We start from the raw sequence: 16,757 nt of genomic DNA, 5'->3' as shown, positions 1-16,757 counted from the left end.
TACACACTTCACACATCAGTTAGTGTGCTTTATAAATGGAGGTAAATTGATCAGATGTGATATATGTGGTTTGTATGTACATCATACCTTTGGTTCATCATAGTGTTAGGAGTTCTCCTAACGTTGACCAGAGCTAGTCTGTATCGGACTGTATGGATAGATTACGGACCGGGGCCAGCACAGGTGCCCTTGTTATATGGGGCCCTGGGCAGCGAAACTCAAATGTATTATGTTAATTCTCCAATATGTGGGCCCCTCAGCTTTACAGGGCCCCTCCTACTGTATATAGCTGTCTGACTAATTAATTAATTACAGAGGTGATAACGTTGTAGCCTAACTACTGCTGTTACGTGCTGTAAGTGAACAGTGTGCAGGACTTCCATTTTTCCCATGTTGCACCGGTTCCCTTAGCCGCAATTTGCATCACTAGATTATTTTTTTTATGAGAAAATGGGTTTGGGGTCAATTGAGACGGAGTATATAAAATCAATCTGAAAAATACACATTTCTTAGAAACATGTCTTTCTTATTTAACATGTTCTTTTTTTTAAGAGGGAAAGGCTACTGTAAAAGGTATCTCCTATTACTATGACAACATCCGACTGTAAGAATCAAGGAATTTATAATTAGTATCCAGACTAGGGTTGGGATTCTTTAGGATTTTGATGATTCCGGTTCCTTAACGATCCCTCTTAAGTCTTAACGGTTCAATTCCAAATGGACCCTAACAGGTCTGTAACTCTTGATAGTGTTCAAATGGAGAGTTATGGTGGTCCTTAAAAAGTTTGAGAACCACCATTATTGTAATTGTATAGCAGACATGAAGACTGTTCCAAATGTGATGGAGCCAATTCAGGTTACACATTGCTGGATCCGGCTCCTCCGGGGATTGAAATTGCATCCATTAAAAAGCTAAAAGTAGGCCTACAGTAATTGATTTGATGACTGAAGGAATTACTTTTGATTCTAGTGAATTTTGTAAGTTTTATTCCAAATCAAGGACAAATTACAATCAGGGAGTCCTCAAGGATATGTTGGAAATCAAGGAGGGTTGGCACTTGGCAGCCTTACAGTAGGATAAGATAAGATAAGGCAAGATCAAGTAAGCCCCCATTTACTAGATTTCACTGAAATGCATATCCACGTTTGCTTAGTTTAAATACGAGTATAAAAAAGTCAAACTGTGTACAATGAGTGACGTCAGTTTTGAAAAAAGGAAGTTGGGTAGTTTCAAAGCACTGAACCGCAAATAAGTAAACGTTTCTTATCTCCTGGTCAGAGAGCAGTGGAGTAGCAGAACTTTGCACATTAACTTGTGAACAAGAGGCCTTTTGACCTGAAAAGTAGTAGGCTTACTTTTTGTGTTCTGATGAAAGCACAAGGTAAATGATTAATAAATGCACAGAGCAGACAACACAAAGAACTTTTTTTTGGCCACATGTCAAGGAAGTTGGAGGAACACAAGAAGACAGGTTTGGTGTCTGCCAGTTTTACCCTCAGGCAAGGCATGTTTTGACACAGCTACCCCAGGTCCTTTGGAATGTTACACATGGAAGGAAAGAATGAAGGTAGCAAAACTCTTTGCTACATGTTCACCAGAGATGATGGGAAAACCAACTTGTGGAGGAGGGGTGGAGGAAGACAAGTTAAGATGACAAAAGAAAGGTTTTGTGTGTGTGTGTGTGTGTGTGTGCGCACGTGCGCGTGCGTGCGTGTGTGTGTGTGTATGAGGAAGAGGAAAGGAGGGAGTAGTAGAGATACTTGAGAATGAATAATGGGCGTGGAGGTTTCACACAGTGAGTTTCACTCCCACCTTTAGGTCGGTCTTTAAGCAACACAGAGCTCTAGCAGGGACTCAAATGAAAACGTTGAAGAAAACTATCTTTTGGAATCTACTACAGTGATCAGTTTGTCATTGGGATAACCAGCATGGGAAATGCTTCGCAATCCAAAGAGAAAGCCACAGAGCTGTGATCATTAATCGACACCTTGCTCAGGAGACCTGAAGATAAAACACAGAAAGGCAAAACTATCTTATCGCAGCTGTTCCAGTCACGTACCATACAAGTCTAAAATTCAGTTGACAAAAGGAGTGAGACCGGAGAGGTTTTCCTTGGTATCTGGATCAAGTCCATACTTTCTGTAAGTAAGGTTAGACTTCAGGTCTCACCGTCTCTAACTCCAATCAGGAGAGAGTACCCTGCATTTATCAGGTTACATTTTATATTATTATTATACAGTTCCAATTGTGTCTGCTCACTTCTGTGTGTCATCGCTTTCAATTTCACTTGTTTATCTTGTATTAGTTTAGTTATCTAGTATTAGTTGTCAATTGGTATCCTGACATGAAAATGCTTTTTTCTGTTTAAGAGTTGGAGAGACAGACAGAGATCACAATATCAGAATATTATACCTACCCTGTTATTATACCACCCTAAACCTGCTTTCTGTTTAATAGTGGAAATACCAACTAGTTATTAAGAAAGCTATTTGTTAACTGTGTCAGGTTCAGTACCTTAACGAAGCACTGGCGACATCCAAAGGACAATACTGTGGCCACACCTTTGCTACACTGCTATAGAGTGTGATCAGTAACAGGGGCCTCCCTAGCCCCTCTCGGAACCCTCGTAAAAGGTTTCTGACATTTGGATGTTTAAGGTAAACATCCAAATGTCAGAAACCTTTTACGAGGGTTCCGAGAGGGGCTAGGGCCTCCCCTGAAAAGAAAGAAAAATAATGTTCAGTAATGTTCATTTTATAGTATAGTATTCTATAGTTTATAGTTTCAGTTCAAATTGTGTCTGCTCATTTCTTTGCATCATCACTTCCAATTTCACTTGTTTATCCTGTAACTATCCTGTATGAGGGTATCCAAACCTCAAAATACCTTTTCTGTTTACTAAAGAGCTGGAGATACAGGGAGATTCCTGTTACTGAACAAACACTATAGAAATGATTACTGAAAATCACTTTTAATACTGCTACTGTGATTAATCATTTTAAAATCAACCCACAATGTTCTCAAAATGTATTGTATAAACATTGTATGCCTTTTTTACCCCCCATGGCAGAGGTTCTCAAACATTTTAGGCCAGTGGTTCTCAAACTTTTCCATGCCAAGGACCCCCAAATTGACACTAATTAGCCCACGGACCCCCATGTGAAAAGATATGTCAGGGACCCTCATACAAGAAGATTTTTACGGCTCTATAGCAGTGATTCTCAACCATTTTAATTTCAAGGACCCCCCAGTTTGATATGCAATAGGCTACGGACCCCCATTTAATGGCATTTCTATCTCTGCACCTTACATTTATGTCATATTACACTACGTAAATATTTCCCCCTAAAATACAAATATGTCACAGGGAAAACCTGAGAGAATATCTGTTTCTATTAGCTTGGATTCCCCATTCATGATGTCACTGGTAGGCAGGTTTCCACAGCCCTCCTCTGAGACACATACTCCCTAGTCAAAATATCTAGGACTGTTTTTTTTACTAGAGCTGAGTACAGAAAAATTGTACTGTATTATAATGAGGATTAGTGAGGACCAATTATTTGAAAATGGGGGCATAGTGAGTCTAAACCACAAATACGGTAGCCAAAAACAGACACTTTTTAAAAAAGATTTTTCAGTGAAGACGGACAGGTAAGAGGGGGGAGAAACACACAGCAAAGGTCGTCATGAATGGGACTCGAACAAACATGCTATCAGGCCAGAGCCTATACAGTATATGGCATCATTGGCATGCGCCTGGACCATTAGGCCAGCGGGTGCCCCACACTGTCCGTACTTCTACTATCCACCTGTGTGCTCTCATCTCAGGTGTGACAGCTACCATAGGCTGCCTGGAATACAGCACGATATTGCCCAAATACAAGTTGTCTAACAACACAGTTTGGGAGCCAGGAGGGGGAATATAGTCTAAGTCTCTAGGACATGTGCAGCATTGTCCAGGCTGTTTTAGGGAAGATTTATACAGCATTCATGTGTAATCTGATCTAAGTGAGCAGATAGACTTGGATCATGCCTTGAAGATGCCATGCCTTTGGTTGGTTGCCTTGTAGGCAAACATCAGTGTTTTGTACTGTGCAGGCAGCAACCGGGAGCCAATAATAGTAATACAAACTGAAAATGGTCTTTTAAGCCCATTTTCTTCTGCTTTTGCAGAAATGTCTCTTTCAGATAAAGCAGACACAGAGGCATGTGAAAAGCATTCACTGAGAGAGCCCAATGAAGGACCAAAACCTGCATCCCCAAAGAGTACAGACACCTGCATCCAAATTCCAACTTCCTGCCAAGAACTCATCTCTTCTTGCAAGAACAGGAAACTGGCTATTACGAGCATCATCTGTGGTATCACCTGCTTTGGAATAGTGGCACTGATATATACAATCAAGGTACTTTTTGCTTTTGCTTTGTCTCAAGTTTTCACTGACATGTCAACTAATGCTTCCCCTTCAACAATATCAGTTCATTATTACAATGTAAAAGCTCAAACTCAAAACTTTCTCTCCTTGCTACACAACAGGCTGAAGGTGAAGCACAGAGTACAAAGAGGGACAAGTTTTCAAAGCGGGCAAGGAAGTGGAGTATCGCCTCCATCGTGGTGTGGGTGTGTGTACTGGTCTTGCTCCCTGTATTACTGGCACTGGTTTCGTACCTTATTACTTTTATTGACTGAGAAACTCTTGAATCTCAGCAATGACTGATAAAGTTTGTAAACAGTACAGAACTGACATTTGAATTCCAAACAAACTGCAAGTAGTGCAATGTTGCAAAATTCCTGTGTTCACACACAGGAAACCGTTTTTACAGAATGATCAAATGACTGCTGGCAGTTCACAGGATCTACTTCCTCTTCAAAAATCTTTCACATTTATTTTTTTACATAATGCTTGCAGTTACAATACAGCAAGTGAAACGTTGTTTTATGTGTTGTTTACTGTTATATTTTTGGGACTGTGTATATATATCCAAGGACAAATGAGTACAGGAAAACATTCTCTGGATAAACTCTGCTTAATTTATTTGACATGACTCTTAACTGACATAAAGATGCATATTAAAGAATTGCTTGTCATTCCAAGTTAAAGCCTTACTATTCCATCTCGACTGGAACTGCTACCATCACTAAATGTAAGTGGAGATGGTATATTTGTGATTCAGTTGAATCAATTAAATCGGCCAATTAAAACAATAGTGAGAAAATGTATTGTATATGCATTTAAATTTAAATTGGGACTTTAATTTGGAAGATTAACAAAGATGTTAAATCACGGCAGTGCTTCGTTACTATGAACAATATGCTTCATGTATTAGCCAAAAAAGGTTCTTTGTTGCATTGTTACATGTAATATATATCAGTGATGCTGTATAATATTCAAACATATAAACATCATTAAACATTTTTGTATATAAAAACAAAACACTTGTGCTGAATTTCTCAAGCTTCAACATATACCCTCATGAAACAGTGACAAGATTGTTACAAAGCGGCATACAATACAACACATGAAATACCTATTTATACAGAAGATCTTGCAATTAAGGCAATCTTTATTAATATTAGGCAACAGTATAAAGAAAACAAAGGCTGTTCTTCAACATGCCATTTGCTATACAAATATAAATATCACAAAGAAGAAAACGCAATTATAAGAGCAGACGAATAACAGTCTAAGTCCATCATTTATTCTGACCCCTCCCCGAAAAGGCCTAGCTGTCCTGACCCCTTATCCATGATTTATACATTATGGATAATATTAGTGTGGACTTAGACTGTTATTCGTCTCAACTAAGCTATCAAGCAGCCATATCTACAGTATACACCTCTACAATGGGTGCTAAATGCTTTTGGGAGTGGTATGACATTTACATGTTGGATTTTCTACAGCCTCCAGCCTTAAAAATGTTTGACAATCAAAGACAGCTTTCTTTACCCCTGAGCTGAATCAAAATGATCTACATTTACATTTAACTTGCTCCATTATCAGATACACAGTACCTAATCGTAACAAACTAATTGTAGCAAATCACACACAAATCTCTTAATGGCATGTTTACAAAGGTATGTTCAGCATTTCTAGAGGGAAAATAGCTGCCAGAGGAAAATGTTTTGAAACAAAGCCACATGGATAAAATCCTGAAATAACCGAGATTGTTATTCAGGCCTTGTAATAGCAGTGAAACAGACAAAGCAATAGTTTAAATAGAATTTCTTAGAAAAGGCTCATCACGGTTTACCATGTACTGTATAAGATTTACTGTGATCATGTTTGTTTCTGGGCGGTGTCAATAAATGTTTGTTTCTAGACAGCTTATTCCACAAGTAACATACATGGACGGCTGAAACATTGATATTCACGTTCAGAAATGGCAAGGTAGAAAATTCACACACAAATCACATTTAATACACAAACTATTTCTAGAAAAGAGGTGCAATTACAATAGTATGCTGCAATGTTTAAATAACTCGTAGTCTACCAATGCTACACAATGAAAATAGCATAATTCCTTAATTTTATTATCATGACAACACTAATAAATACAGCTCATGGATGGATAAGTATTTTGTGTTCAGAAGTTCCACATGATGTGAAACATCCTACTGGATGGAAGCTACAGTTTAATAAAATGCGATTACGTTTTCCTTTAAACCTTGCAAAGCCAAATCATTTTCAATAAGCATTTGTCAGCTACTGTCCTCATCAAGCGTTACCCACAAATCCAACTGGTCAAGCTTGGTGCAAAGAAGCGAGTCCAGTTCTTGCATGCTGGTGGACGGTTCATCTTTAGAATTATTGTAGTTGCTGCGCCTTGACCTGCCCAAGGATGGGGTACATCCGGCCTTCCAAGGAGCACTAACAACTGGCTTCTTTGGTTTTCTTGGCACACCGACCTCTGGGAACTCGACAGAACGTTTGATACGCTTCTGGCCAAAGACAGACTGAGAACCATTCCGTCTACTATGTGGCAGCTCAAATATGGTCTCCAGTCGGCTGAAACATGAGAATGAAATTAATGATGGTTAAGGGCAAATAGATGGTACAGATTCATCTCAAACAATAGCTGATTGTTTGAGATATTCCTGCCTTATAGGTGTTGTGATAATGCGGTATCAGCACTAACGAGCTGAACAGCCCCACTAATAACTGGTTTTTGATTAAGGATGAGTATGACTAGTTGAATAGGTGTCGACTACTACTGGTATTTCTTATCAAATTGGTGATTGTGAGACCTCAGCAATCAGATCTCTACTCTTGAGAGGATTACAACGCAGCAGAGAAAGCAAATAAAAATAACCTTTTCCTGAATGAGCCATGCATTTGACTGTGACCTAGCTAAGCAGAACATGGCGATACCCACTACCTTGGTTCCAGCTTCAAGTTCTTTCAGCTAGTCAACAATCAGGCTATCTACACACCCATCACCTGAACTGGTGATGTTTTAACTTTTATTCCTTCATAAGAATTATGAGCACAACTCACATGTGGTTTCTTTAACGGTGCACAGCTCAGAAGAGTTTATATCTATACCTATTTCACAGATGCAATACCAGGCCAATGTCAACTTTCAGCGCAGGAACTCCGGCAATGCCAGTCAAGCTGATAATGTTGAGCAAAGTGCTGTGTTTCTGGCTTGTAATCTGGTAAAAACTGAGTTATTTGCAACTGTTTTTCTATGGTGAACATTTAAGCCCAAGTTCAACTCCCAGCAGCGGTGCTTCCAGTTCCAGGTTGGTCCGGGTGTTCCAACAAACACAACTGTTAGTGTTTTAGGGGATTATGCATCGCATGCATCAGTGTATCCTACTGCTTGTTCTGGCCGCCCGTTAAGCACTGCAGGCCAACTGTGGTGATTGGAAGCGCCAGCGAGGCATTGGTAGCTAAATTGGGATAAACAATAAAGCCAGGATGTGATGATTGATACATTAAATTGTCTCACCTTTCAGGGGGCATGGCAAAGTTCTGATTGGTATAAATTTCCTCCAAACTGAAGTCCTTCTTTTTCAGCCTGTTAGAACACATAAGAAAGAAGTTATGAATCAGTCTGGTTGCCATTTAGGGTAACCTGGTGATTAGGGCGGAGCCTAGATTTGTTTGGTTCCGAGTTTTGAGGTTTTGTCCGTTGGATTGTGATTCAGATCCTAAATTCAGATTGGGACCATTCGGCTCACCTTGTTAGCCTATTTATTTATTTTCTTCTTAAATGTTTACCACACAGTGGACTATTACTTGAAGTCGGAGCTTGTGAAATTGGCCTGCATGTGCCTGCAAATAACCAAGAAGAGTAGAAGACTGACATGTCTTACACTTGATGACTGTGACGAAGCAGTTTTATTTGTACCAGTAAAATACCAGATCTGCATCTGTGCTCCAGAACTTTATCTGCTGTTTGCAAAGGATTCCCTACAACTAACAAGCACTAAACTGTTACTCCTCACAGAATACTTTTCCTTAATTTATCTTGAGAGCGAGCGAGCGCCCGCACACACAAACACACACACACACACTTTATGTGTTGTAAAAATGTAATATGCAAGTTGTTTGCATTGTGTTGAGTTTGCTCCATGTTTGCTCCATGTTGTTCACAGGAAATTACCATATCCTATTTTAGCAAGCAGAAATGTATAGATCGTTGAGGCATGGCAATGACGTTGAACCTGCTGTTGCTATGCAATAAATCTAATAATATTTGTAATCTAACCCTATTCATCCTATCCTATTTAAAGATTAAATATTTTAAACTCTTGGACAGGGTGAGGATAGCTAATGGGTAGTTAGCTTAACTAGAAAATTGACGGCCAACAGCCGACCTGCTAAACCCAGCAAAAATGTAAACTTCATATTTATTTGTCTTAAAGAAGTGGGTGAAATTATTTTCTGCACATCTCCCAATGTTTTCCAGTTACAACATAGTAACTGAAAAACACCGTGTACAAAGACATTAGTGAATTTCTCATATGTCTAACACAATATATGTACCTGATGGCTTTGGGCAGACCCATAGGCGTGAGATTGTTTTGTGGTTTTGGTAATCCTCTGCGTATCCTTATGGACGACACCTTCCCCCGTTCCTGGTGCTTTTTCACCACCTGTTATGAAGAGAAAGGGGATTAACATCACTAGACAACAACCTAAATTGAGCACAAAAAGGTGTTAATGGGTTCTGAAGCCATACAAGCACTAAATAAGTATAGTGCACCAACTCAGTGATTAATAATCAGCTCAGCCTGTGTTCTGTAAAGTTAATATGTTTGTGTTTTTTTTGTGCATTACTGTAATACTGTGTACGTTGTGTAAAATGTCCTCTCTGGGAAAACAATTTATCAATCATCTCTAACAATAGATTATATCAACCAGTGGCGAATGGCGATGAAAAAAAGCTTTCCAATAGTGCCAATAAGTATAAGTCATGTAATTGCCCTCATTATGTGGGTACAATAATTCATACCTTGATTTCCGAATCCGAGAAAGACTTCTCTTCTCTCAAAGTTAATTCCTCAAACTCCTGACTGGAAGAACTTGTGTCCTCACCATATTCATCGTCCCCACTCTGTTGTCTAGTCTCACACTCCAGGGGAATCTGTGCCAACGAACTGCGAAGAGGGAACAAACTCATAAATGTTGACTACACCATCATCGGTGGGCACACATCAGAATCTATAAATAATAACCATTCAGCTTTTTAAAGTTACCTGGAGACAGAGGACACCGCGGCTGCAGAGGTGTCAGCTCTTGGGGGGAACAAGTAACAAGTAGAGGAGCTGGGTGAAGATGTAGAAGCTGTGAAAACACTAGTTGAGGAAGGGGAAGAGACATGATTTTGAGTACTGCTGCTGGTGGCCACCACTCTGTTCTCAAACTTCTTGGAGAGGAAGGCCAGTGGGCTTGAAAGGAAACGGGAAGCCAGGGCAGAAAGGGAATCAGAAGGAGAGAGTGGCACATAGGTGATGCTTCCACAGGAAGCAGATCTTCTTGAGGGGTACACCTCTTTTCGCAGGCACAGAGGCGCAATCTCTCTCTCTATTTCCACACTGCCGACAGTGTGCCGGCGAGCGCGCCTGGCTGGTTTATGTGCATGGAGAATAGGAGGAAGGTTGGGTAACTGGTGCTGATGTGATGCGTAGATCTTGCCATGCTGTGACCAGTGTATGGCAGGGCTCCAGGGTGTGTCATGGTGGATAAGGTTTGGCATGTCCGGGCAAGAGTAACTCCGTAAAAGGCCACAAGAAAGGCTGTTTTCTGACGTACCTACTGCCAAGTCCAACTCCTGAGTCTGACCAGCAATTGTGTTCATCTCTTCCTCAAATTCATAGTTATGTCTTTTACTAAACACTATGCTTCTTCTCCTTTGGTTTGCACTTCTCCTTCGCTTATTTTTCACTCGTCTTGCATGGTAACTTGGCTCGGATACAGAAGCGTTGACATCAACCCCATCTGTGGATGGAGCCACTGTCCCCTCCTTTTCTTTTAAGTCCTCAAAAACTTTGGTCTGACTCTGGTTAGTGGCTTCACCATCAATCAGACGTATCTCAGTGACATTTTCAGAGCATTCCGCTGGTGTCATTTCATAATGTACCGACACAGACTCCATGGAAGTTTTATCTCCAACTTCTTTCGATTGGACTTCTTTTACAGTATCATATGAAGTAGAGTTGTCCATACTTGGCTCAGTGAATTGTTTTACACCTAGCTCAGATCTAACCAATACCCTGCTGTTCTTTTTCAGCCTCTTGGATGAATGCTTGGGTCCGATTCTACCGCCTCCCTCCTTCAAATCCAAAGTGTCTGTCTCTGAAATAAAACTATTCACTAGTTTTAGTGATTTCCGTTTGAGTAGATTTAAGGTTGTGTTCATGTAGTCGTCTGAACTGTGGGGAAAATCAGATGTCGGTTGTAAACTGCACAGCTGTACCTGCATGGGCTGATCAGGGAAACCTGAGAACTGTTCATCTTGAGATTCTTTTGTCAATGTGGTAGTCATGGTAGTTTCCATTTGTACATTTTGATCATTGCCGTTAGGTTCGCAGGGAGTGCTATTGGTTAGTTTCTTGGACATTTTGTTTGAACCACTGGTATTCCTAATGTTATTGTCCCTTTGGCTAATCTCAGACACACCATTATGATCTAGTGAGGAAGCTAACATGGTATTAGAATGTGCAAGTGACATTGCTTCATTTACTTTAGCAAACTGATTTTGTCTCTTGACTCTGTTCTTTCCTGTAGTTAATTTACTTTTTGTATCCTTATAAACATTTATCTTTGTTTCAGTAGCACAGAGATTCATTTCCATCTCTTGGACAGTATCCATCTTGATAATCCTGTTCCTTGGCACTAACCCTCCCGGGATGCCGTTGCCTGGCCACACATTCAGGTTGTCCCTCGATGTTTCATGTTCTGCACATTCATCTGCTATTGCTTTTTTTCTCTTCATCAAAACTGCTTCAGTGTCAGTCTTCGAGCTCAGATTCAATCTCCGCTTTGCCCTCTCAATTCTCATCCCCGGAACTGCCACACAGTCAGGCTTTGCCTCACTCTGGGCCTTTAGAACACCTTCATGAATAGTAACCGCCTTTGATACATTCCGTAGGCTTTTTCGAGGGAAGGGACTGTTGTCTGTATTACCATCAGGCTGACAAGGGCTGTCAGAAGTGGATCTTTGAAAAGAAGCCATAGATTTGGACACTTTCTCAGAAGAACTGCAAGGCAATGGTCTGCGTTGTAAAGACACAGAATAAAGTGTGTCGGTTTCCCTCTCAGTCGTCACACAGTCATCCACTGCACAGCCGTGTGGTGATGAATCAGCAACAAACGTTACATTTCGAGAGTCTTTAATGGAAATTCGTCTGAGGTTTCCTCCACTTCCTAAATCAGTGTCCCCTTGTTGGGGTGAGCAAGGAACAAGCTTTACTTCCAGCTGCCTAGAACTCAAGTCAGATCTATGCTTATCACTTGGAACAGCTTCCATCTTCGTGTTGTCATTCTTAGCTTGCCCATATGCATGAAAGGTTTTGCTGGTTTCTGAGCATTCACTATCAGGTGCTTGGCTATGAGCCTGCAGCTTACACTGCCTCAGTTCATCTGTGTGGTCACCGGTCAGTAGAGAACTATTAGCTTTAAAAAGCTTAACAGGGGTCATGACTATCTCTGTGAAACTGGCCATCTTTGATTTCAACGACTGAAACAATGGGCCAATAACCCATCCTGTCTGCGCAGGTGCAGTTTCAACCTGCGCAGACATCAGACATCTATCCATGTCTGATGAAGGAGCTTCAAGGCTCTGTGCAGTGTTGCCAATGTGCCGTTGTCCTACATTTTCTTTAGTAGATAGATTAGCATCCACCCTTCTGCCTGTCTGGCACCTATAATTGACAAAGACATGGGGACCAAAGTATGAGACAATCTGACAAAAACAAGTCATGTGCAGTTCAGTGTTCACTGAAAGAGAAAGAAAAACAAATGGTTTCCTTTCGATGTCACATTAAGAGTAAATGTTGTACCTTGACCTACAAGTGATGCTCTGATAAGACCTTACATACTCTGAAATGCTGACACCTATTGACTATCTCCATCCACGTGCCTTTAAACTTTAGACTACCAAATAAAGCTAGCAAATTTGAGTAGATCCTTTTATGATGCAGGCTAGCAACGCAGGTAGTGCTTTCAAGACTGCAGTCATTTGTTGCAGTATATGACAAATAATATAAATATTCTAAGAAAAAAAAAGCCTAATATCAACATGTTTCAACATGTGATAAATGTGATGCACATAACAAGCACAAAACTATTAAGAGTGCATACTCACTTTGTCGGGCTATCTGAGATATCCTCAGAATCAAGGGTATCCTGCAAAGAAAATATTTCAGAATATATTTTGTAGGTTCTATACAAAAAGAGTAAAAAAGAAGACACCAGTGATACTCAAACTCAGGCCTGTGGGCCACTTCAACCAACAAGCTTTAAACTGAGCAAATTGGACCTGAAAACAGTCATTAAAATCGATGATTTTTCTTTTTTTTTCCTTTTACAGACAGACTTAAGCCTATTACTTATTACCAGAATTATTCAAAAGAGAGTAGCCTAAATGTAGCAAATTAGGCTACTTTGATTACAAATTGTGTCATTGCCAGAATAGAAATGGAAGGCCGCCAAGCCAGAATGCACATTGCATTTGTCTTCATACAATATGCCAGTGGTTTTCAACCAGTGGTCCGGGGACCAACAGTGGTCCTTGAGGGGATTCCAGGTGGTCCCCACTTAAATGATGGAAAGTTGGTAACCAAATGTAATATAATTGTTATTTTGGTAAATGTTTGCCTGTTATCTCTCCTATGGTACCAACATCAATACAGCATGGAATTTTGGACAAAATCTTATCCAACGATAACAAAATATTCTTTAGTTTTAGGTCTGAGAGGCCTCATCAAATGGTATGTGGCTCAAATGCTGAATAAATAATGGGCCTTGATATGAAAAAGGTTGAAAACCACTGCATTATGCGGAAATAAAGCAAATAAAATAGGGAAGTTATCAGCCATCATTAATGTTGTCATTTTATCAACCGGCCCTTGCCATTTTTGTAATGTGGCCCACAGGTTCAGCTATTTGAGTATCCCTGCACTAGACTGTCGACACTGTACATCTTGTCGTCTAGGCTTTAGTAGGTCACAGTAAGACTAATTTGCTTGTCCGTGTCAGGTGCAACAGACCATGAAGGAGGATTAAATCACCCAATTAACCCTCACACCAATGCAATGTGTACTGTACAGTATAGGTCATTACTGTTGTGATACAGGCATTAGAGCTTCTGCACGATCAGTTGAAGTATCAGGGGCAACTCTAATAGCAAATGCAGGCAATTGCATGCAGACATGCCAGTGAAAGCACGAGAGGGTCAGACAGACAGACAAAACAATGAGGGCGAGCGAGCATGACGGAGACAGAGAGAGGGCAAGGAGCAGGGGGAAAAGACCAACCAACCTCATTTTGCTGTAGGTGTGTGTAATCGACTTTCAGCAGATTTACTGACAGAGATTGTGACAATTGCACCTACAGAAAGATACATGCTTTTAAATATTTCTTCTTTTTAGACTTTTGTTTTTAAAGATGTGTTGTTTTTAATGGTTTTTACTCTGAACTGTAGCACTTTGAGATTTGTTTAAAATGTAAAGTGCACTATAAATAAAATGTATTATTATTAGTATTACATGAGTGTTACAGTTGGATGGGATTGACATTGTATCTGCAACTATTTCCATTCCTTTCATTCCTCCAAATTCTAAATAAAGATTTTTAGAGTTATAGTACCATGCCACTCTCCCTCTCTTGCTTGGTGAAGGACGGAGTTTGTCTGAATGATCTCTCAGATGCCACACGGTCCTTGAGGCTCTGCTTTTTTGGAATCTGCTTTTTAAACCCCTGAATGCGACCACTCCTCCTGGTGACAGACCTTCTCTCATCCTCCTGAGATCTGTGAATATTTGAAACAATTAGGCCTATAACCTAAATATTAGCTTTTCCTTTTTCAAATACACCGAGGGAAGTTGTGAACATGGTCTTTATGCTATTCCTAATAACAGCAATTAATTAAAAAAACAAAAAGGAATGTCATGGTGGGAAAGAAATATGAAATAAACAAAACAAAGCAAATGGTGCCAGGATAACTATACCTGGGAGTGGAGGAGGGAAGGGGAAGGAGGGGTGGTGGAGGATCACTTTGGGGGGATACACTACTACAGAATGGGTTTGGGGGAATAGCATCTGAGACAGAGGGATATGTCAACATCTCTCTTCCCTTGTCTGTCTTCCTCTGTAAACAACAACAATTAACAAAAAACAAAGGCATGCCAGGATATCAATTCGACATAAAAGCAGTGGACAAAGAAGAAGATGCACTCTTGGAAATGCCTATTCGTTTACAATCATAATTGGTATTCTTCATCGCAGAATTCCATAGTCTACATACAAGACATATGGAATTCTGTGATGAAGAATACCTGTGGAGCAGGTATGGAGCAGCTATGGAGAAACATAAGAAGTGAGACTAGGAGCGCATCGTTTATCAATTCCAATAAGTGCTATTTTAAATAAAGCCACTTGTCTTGAGAATAGAACTTTGACATCACACAGGCTATATTATCATCCAACTAGCACAGGGGCATAAACTAGTTACTAAGAAAATAACTGACGAAAGCTCCTATACAAAAACTCTTATTAGACTAAAAGTATTAATATCGAATTTGGGGAGTGTGGGCACTTAATTGCATCGCACTTGACCGTGCATCAACCATCGTGATTACTTTTTTTCCCCACAGTAGCTTTTATAAAAGGAATGTAAATGAATGATTAAGTTAATAAAGCTAAATACTAACACTGAAACTCAGGGTGTAACCTACCGAAGACGAAGTAGACAATTAGCCTACATTTTAATCTAAAAATCAAACTACCAATGTGTTTGATCATTTCATATACGGGTATCATCACTTGACATGGCGGTTTTGATCAAAAAGATGCTCGGTATATTTGCTGGAAACGACCAGGTTCATAATGATATATTCAGATGTTCATTTAATTACAAGCCATCGCTGACATCCCAGTTTAAGAAAGCCTTCTAGAACAGTCTTGACTACTTTATTTTACAAAATGGTCCACATCGCGTTTTTAACCAGGGTGCCGTTTTTAGCCAGCAGACAGACAACATGGGATATGGTTGCGTCCGGATTCATATTACAAAAAAAGCCGAAAACAGCCGATCTACAAGCTCACAGCGCGTCGCGGGCGCTACGCGCTGTGAGCTTGTAGATCGGCTATTTTCGGCGCGGCGAGACGCAGTCGTACGAAGAAACATAAACAACAAGCATTAACGTTGAGTACCAGGGAGTAGTCAGAGCCACTAGACTAGGGCAGACGTCAACACACTGGGCTGACGTTTGCGCGCATTCCTTCCGCGGTTAACGGGGAAACCAAACGCATTCACAACACACACACAGGCCAGTATAATTCACACTCTCCATTATCATTAGACCGGGCTAACGGTCAACAAACTTACCACCACCACGGATGTGTTTGTAATAGAGGCAGCACGCTGTTGCGATCATGTTTATCGTAAACACAAACAGGCAGCAGACATGCCGGACGGCGCCCTCCCTCCTCCTCCTACGTCTTCGACAGTCGACACATCCCATCCAACAACCATAACGTCACAACGAGACGGTCACACCTCGCACCGACCAGTAACGGCGGCGGGGTCTCGTCAAGTCAGCCAATCGCACGTTGACATAGCTTTCCGCCAGACAGGCCTTCCCGCGCAGTGTGACCAATCGGGGGACGCCGCTTCAAGCAACACGCAGAAAAGTGTAGCCTTCTTTAGCCCCCCACACACGCAAACATATGTCATACACTATTGTCCTCGAGTGACCTAGGGAAATTGAAGTTAATTACGGGTTAATAACCAGTGGCTTACTGCTTAGTGACTTGGTAGATTGTAAATCCATTCTATGATGGCCAGGGCCCAGGGATTATTTTTGTTGTATTTGTTTTTAATTTAACTCTACACTACACACAAACTCGACATCCCACTCCCCCCTTTTGGGTGGGGTGCTGCACTGACTGAGTGGTGGGGGCGTGATGGTGGCGTAAATATTGCCTGTGTCCTCTTCACTTCAACTGTTTACAGACAGACAGCTATTTATTTTATATTATATGTATGCAGTCTTGGGCAGCATGATTCCAAATCTGAAAGGTTGCGA

At 40.7% G+C, this 16,757-nt stretch overlaps 1 protein-coding gene and 1 long non-coding RNA gene across 4 annotated transcripts; one reads left to right on the top strand and one right to left on the bottom strand.

Annotated features, from left to right (window-relative positions):
- The first annotated feature begins 1,859 nt into the window (after positions 1-1,859).
- Positions 1,860-4,865, top strand: LOC306936145. The gene is made up of 3 exons (XR_013791468.1): positions 1,860-2,142; positions 4,175-4,404; positions 4,536-4,865. It is a non-coding gene; the product is annotated as an uncharacterized lncRNA (long non-coding RNA).
- Positions 4,866-5,545: 680 nt separating this feature from the next.
- On the bottom strand, positions 5,546-16,241 carry prr14 (proline rich 14). Of its 3 annotated transcripts, none has more exons than XM_079519616.1 (10): positions 16,058-16,241; positions 14,679-14,818; positions 14,317-14,479; positions 13,990-14,058; positions 12,815-12,855; positions 9,705-12,371; positions 9,461-9,605; positions 8,992-9,089; positions 7,952-8,020; positions 5,546-7,005 (listed from the first exon to the last, which is right to left on the bottom strand). In XM_079519616.1, the coding sequence occupies exons 2-10, from the start codon at positions 14,792-14,794 to the stop codon at positions 6,699-6,701; spliced, it is 3,675 nt and encodes a 1,224-aa protein (XP_079375742.1). In that variant the 5' UTR covers positions 14,795-14,818; positions 16,058-16,241; the 3' UTR covers positions 5,546-6,698. The 3 variants fall into 3 exon arrangements, with proteins under 3 accessions (XP_079375742.1, XP_079375741.1, XP_079375743.1); XM_079519615.1 differs by having other exon boundaries at positions 8,992-9,101; positions 16,058-16,239; XM_079519617.1 differs by lacking the exon at positions 13,990-14,058 and having other exon boundaries at positions 8,992-9,101; positions 16,058-16,239.
- Positions 16,242-16,757: the final 516 nt, after the last annotated feature.

This window comes from Electrona antarctica (genome assembly GCF_951216825.1).
Source record: "Electrona antarctica genome assembly, chromosome: 14".
NCBI lineage: Eukaryota > Metazoa > Chordata > Actinopteri > Myctophiformes > Myctophidae > Electrona > Electrona antarctica.
Note: the sequence above shows the minus strand (reverse complement) of the source record. Positions and strands in the feature narration are given on the sequence as shown.

What these genes read in the sequence shown, in the direction of transcription:
- prr14 (XM_079519615.1), bottom strand. Translation starts at nt 14,794, where the DNA reads ATGTTGACATATCCCTCTGTCTCAGATGCTATTCCCCCAAACCCATTC. An exon ending in AAGAGAGGGAGAGTGGCATG is followed by an intron (nt 14,059 to 14,316) that starts GTACTATAACTC and finishes ATCTTTCTGTAG; the next exon opens with GTGCAATTGTCACAATCTCT. An exon ending in GCGGTGTCCTCTGTCTCCAG is followed by an intron (nt 9,606 to 9,704) that starts GTAACTTTAAAA and finishes CCCTCTTCGCAG; the next exon opens with TTCGTTGGCACAGATTCCCC.